This window comes from Ochotona princeps, chromosome 4, assembly GCF_030435755.1.
Source record: "Ochotona princeps isolate mOchPri1 chromosome 4, mOchPri1.hap1, whole genome shotgun sequence".
Classification (NCBI taxonomy): Eukaryota; Metazoa; Chordata; class Mammalia; order Lagomorpha; family Ochotonidae; genus Ochotona; species Ochotona princeps.
Window position 1 is genome coordinate 95,490,836 of NC_080835.1, and position 5,513 is coordinate 95,496,348.

Consider the following 5,513-nt stretch of genomic DNA (forward strand, 5'->3'; position numbering starts at 1 on the left):
TTTAGTTTGGCATTCTAAGTTCTATTAAGATCACATAGTTTAAGCTCATTTCTTGTTTTCTGAACATATACACAATTCCTTCAAATTCCAAGGGAAAATGATTTTACAAACTCTTGAAATGCCTGTTGTCATCTTGAAGTTACTTTTCAGTTTTTTGAAATTACCCTAAATATTTGTTTCAATAAAATACCAAAATCTTGCTATTGATTCAGAGGCAATTTGAACCTTAGCTTGTACAGTAAGCTATCAGATTTTTACAGCATGATTTGAAATTCATACTATGTCCCCTAGTCAGAATGGCCTGAGTTATATGTGACTTCGAGAAAAAAGAAATAACATAATGATATGAAAAAAGAGATAATTGTACTTTCTAAGTACCCTTGAGTTACTTTCTACTCAGTAATTATATCATAGTTTCATAAATGGGGTTTATTCTCTAAAGTGAGTTGTTAACCTATGCAAACAAAAGTTTTCTATTTCACATTTTTCTTTTTTAGATATTTATAATGTGTTACATATTCAATGAAGATATACTATTAAAATAATCAACTATATAATAATGAGAATAGTAAAATTTCACATACCTCAGACACTGAACTTATATTTTGGCTACTCCAGACATTACCTAATACAGTCATTTCATTCTGTAGATGAAGGTTTGTTACAGAGACATTGAGGCAGGTCATTTGACCAAACACCGGTGAAACTCTTATCATCCTGGTTTCACCTTGAACTACTTTTTTTCTACTCATTCACAGATAAAATGTTCTCTTTTCTTGCACTCACAGTAAGACTTACAGAACAGCTTATGGGGTTTGGCTGCCTGCTGACAGATCCCCAGGATCTTGGCACAACAGCCTTCTCAGGGCCTGCTTCACCTCTTTGTTCCGCAGAGTGTAAATGAAAGGGTTGAGCATCGGAGTGACGATTGTATAGAAGACAGCAGGGGCCCCAGCTCCTGCCCCACTGGAACTTGGCTGCAGGTAGATACAGACAGGTGGCATGTAGTAGAGCAGCACCACCGTGAGGTGGGCCGTGCATGTGGAGAAGGCCCGCTGCCGGCCCTCAGCTGTGCGGATGCGCAACACAGCTGCCACAATGAAGACATAGGATATGACAATAAAAATTAGGCAGCCTGCAGCCACAACACCAATGTTGGCAAGCATGATAAGCTCATTAACAGTGGTGTCTGCACAGGCCAGCTTCAACACAGGTGGGATGTCACAGAAGAAGTAAGCAATGTGCTGAGGCCCACAGTAGAGCAGGTGGAAGGTGAGTGAGGTATGAATTGCAGAATGTAGGGCTCCAATGGCCCAAGTGATGCCAGCCATCCCGGCACACATCTGTTTGTTCATGATTACTGGGTAGTGCAGAGGCTGACAGATTGCTAAGTAGCGATCATAAGCCATGACTGTATACAGGAAGCACTCAGTGCTGGCCAGGAAATGGAAGCAGTACAGCTGCATGACACAGCCCTCAAAGGAGATCACTTTCCCTTCTAGAGTCAGCAAGCCTGCCATGACCTTGGGTACCGTCACTGTTGACAGACAGGCATCCAGGAAGGAAAGGTGTCCCAGAAAGTGGTACATGGGGGATCGCAGGTGAGAGTCAGAGCCCACAATGATAAGAATTAGGAGATTCCCAGTTACTGTGATGCTGTAGATAAGGAAGAAGATGAAAAAAAAGAGGCTGGGGTGCCCGGCAGTATACATCAGACCCTCTAGGAAAAAGTAGCTGACAGATGTCTGATTGGGATAGTCTGCATCCATACCCATGAGTGATTACCAATCCCATTTGTAGCTAGACTTGCGCAGAGAACATAAACAGCTGTTTCTCTTTTTCTGAAATATAATTTTCGACTGGACCATGCCTTCTTTCTCTGTTAAGAAATTCACAGTTTTGGCTTGTTCGCATATGTTTTCTTTTTCACCTGTTCCTTGATGATGAATCTTCCCAAATAAGATCAGCAGTTGTTGTGAGGTGTGTTAAGAATTATTTGCAGAAATGCATTTTGCAAATAATGGCAACATACATATGCATTACAAATCCTACTTGCTTTGAGCTTGTGTTTACTGCACATATTTCAGGCTTGTGATGACTCTGCTCTTGCTAACCCTACCATGTGGCAGATGTCACGGGCAAGTTATCATCACTGTCTGTCATCAAGGAGTCAAGGCCCATCTTACAGTACCTTGGTTAGAGCTGGGGGGCTTTACATCAGCCAAGAATACAACGACTTCCCCCTTCCCTTATCCAGAGGGTGTTCTTTAGAATTCAGCTCCCCACAGACCCCAAATGAATGGGAGTAGTGCCTGGGAGAGTAGACAGAACAATTATCAGGATAATTTGTTGAGCATGTTTCATACCCTTCCTGGAAGCTTTGCCTCAAACTTCTGGGAATTGTTTACATGTACTTTCCTCATTAAACTCTTCCCATGGGTCAAGTTGAAGTGAAAGGGTTCTCTCTGGGTTTTCATATCTTTTATATCCTCAAACTAAGTAAATGTATAATGTGAAACTTTTCTTTGAACTCCTTTCTTTATGATGTACCTTCAATTTAATGAATTTTACGTATTTTTAGCTCTGTGTATTTTATATCTAGACTTTCACAGCAGCATTTTAAGTATAAATTCTTTTGTGACTATTCACGATATTTGAATTTCAGCATTTCCTCAGAACGTTTTTTTCTTTCAAGGATGTAGTGAAGAACCTGCAATGTATTATTTGTTTTCTTCCACAACTATCCTTTACTCTTTCCTCATTATTCAAAACTCCTTTTATCACATAATAGTTAATAATTGGTACATTGTTTCTTAATTTGAGAATGCATGGCTTTCTCTCTTGAGTGAACTAAGAGTATATATATTTTTATATATTACCACCAAAGTAATATTGTACATTGTTCAGGGCAACATATGGAGATGCATGATGCCAATATTTCTTTATGCTGGTTCTGAGAATGGTCTTAGGAGAACACATTCTGGGACAGTAGTACATTTTGAATCCACTTTTTAAAGACCTATTATTTATTTATTTTTTTACATGTTATGATATAGTGAAATCAATATGGAGTCAGAACAGAAATAAATGTAGGTTTCAGAGATGCTGACTAGCCTGTAAGATCCCATTTTTCTCCATTACACTCATTTCTCAGGTTGTAGATCATGGCTTTATCTTGGATGCAATGGAAATAAAAGCAGTTAAAGTACTTCTGAAACTTAAAATATTGGTTTACTGGGATTGATATTGTGGCATGCTGGGTAAAGCCAGTGTCTGCAATGCTGGCATCTTATATTTGTCCTGGTTTGAGTCCTAGCTGATCCACTTCTGATCCAGCTCTTCGCTAATGGCCTAGGAACACGCAGCTGAAGATGGCCAAAGTGTTTGTGCACCTGCCACCTATCTAGGAAACCTGGATGAAGCTCCTGGATCCCACATCGGTCTTTGTGGCCTCTATGAAGTGACCCAGCAGGTGGAAGACTTCCTGTCTTTCTCTCGTAGTAGTGTTGACTTTCATAGAAATAAATAAAATTCACTATTAAAAAAAGTAAGATTACTTAGAAACTATGTTACTTTCAGTCTTCAAGTTAGCAACATGTGTCCTGAAGAAAGTAGATAATGTCTTAAGAGGTGAATGTGAACAAAAGATCCTATTCTGTGTAATTTGCTTTTCTGGAGTGAAACTTCAAGTGAATTCAACCTATTAGAGCTATAGCTTAACTATGGATAGAGAATGAAATAAAAATTTATTGCTTTGTGTTTCTAAGTAGTTTTTTAATGTAAATTAATAAAACACATGTAATATTTCTCTGTTAAAGGAAAACAACATGTTATGAGGTTTTGTGTTATGGGTTGCTTCATTTTTGTGCGTGATGATCTGTCATTGGGCCTGATGAGAAGACAGGTCACCTGGGCTGGTTTTCTCACTTCCAGTTGACTACGTTCTGAACTCCAGGGCCTTTTTTGCCCAATTTTGCTTCCCTTTATGCATTGGGGTTTCAGCTGTCCATAGCATTGCAGTCTTGTATGTTTACCCAGCAGAGTTCGTAACTTTTGTCAAGGTAGTTTATTTCTCTTCACCAGATAAAACAGCATTGCCTTTAGGGGTTTATATTCATTCCATCACAGATTATATTTTATTAATTTCTTCAAACCATGAACTATACAGCATTATACTGAAAGTCAAGTTTATAAATTCAACTGACATAGTTTCTTGTTTTACTGAACAATGCTTATTGTGCATTAAATTAAAAAAAATTATTTCTCAATCATTTATGGTTGCAAGAATCACACATAAGTTCATTTTCTTATTTATTTGGCATCAACAACAGTGACATGATTCTCAGATTATGCTGAATCAATTTGTGTTGGTTTGTATTACATTGTCTAATCACATGTATTTTAATGTTTAATCTTGCATCCTTGCTTTGTTAGAGAGAATAGTGAGAAAACTCAGCAATGGCACTCACTTCACAGAGAGTTTCTTGTGCATAAAATTAATATACCTTCCATTTCCTCTCTGTTTCTTAACAGTAGGAATTGAATTTGGGGAATATGGTGACCGTCTTGGGCAATAGTTGCTCATGTACTTTTGGTGCATCAATAAAAGCCTTTTTACAACATTCAGGGACCCATAGAGTGAAGAACTCCCACTTAGACTCTGGGAACATACAAGAATGGCCATCAGAGTGAGTCTTGGTTACTGCTCATCTTCTTGTAAATAGGTCTATGCTTCATCCAAATTTACCCAACACTAATACTGAAAAACTGTGTGACAAATGTCAAGAGTGTAGTAGCACATAAGTTCTACTGCATTTTTAACAGCATCCATGGGAGCTTCTAGGACCCTCAGTGTACACATCCAGAACAAGGAAGCTTATTGTTATGCCTTTCTAAATCTTATCAAAGCGGAACCTGGTGCTGCCTCAGAAGAACAGATTGCTCAGGTTATGGTGAAGTACACCTGAAATGAACACCTCACGAAAGAAGAAACTGAACCCTCTAATTCAAATCCTCTACTTCAAATTCAATTCATTTCTATAATTTTTGGAAATTTGGGAAAACTACTGATATTCTTGAACTTTAGTTTCTTTATAGTTACGTGAGCATGAAAACAGACCACAGAACTCTTGTCAAGATCAACTTAGATTAGTTTCATATGATATATAAAGATTTGGCTTTATTAATTTATGATTTATAAAGAGATTAGACACAATAGCAGTCATATACATGGATGCACAGAGCAACATTGCCTTTGCATGAATATTCTACTCATCTTGGGTCTTTTCTGCAAGGAGATACCCTTGTTGAGTGGCTTTGATATGGATTGTCATTGGTGCTGGGGAAAGACATAAAAAAGCATTTTTGGGAGCAGGTTAGAATGTGAGCGTTCCAGGCTCCGACATCTCTTCTTAGGAATTCTCCTTTTTTCTGTGTGTTATTTTTTGTGTGTCTTAAAATGTTCCCATTATTTGGTGTCTCCTCCAGTGCCCTACATTCTAGTGTCATGTGCT

At 38.2% G+C, this 5,513-nt stretch overlaps 1 protein-coding gene across 1 annotated transcript; it reads right to left on the reverse strand.

The window, feature by feature from the left end:
• Nucleotides 1–806: 806 nt before the first annotated feature.
• Nucleotides 807–1,775, reverse strand: LOC101530570 (olfactory receptor 10S1). Its single transcript, XM_004597736.4, has one exon. It carries the CDS (start codon nt 1,773–1,775, stop codon nt 807–809), a length of 969 nt encoding a protein of 322 aa, XP_004597793.4.
• Nucleotides 1,776–5,513: the final 3,738 nt, after the last annotated feature.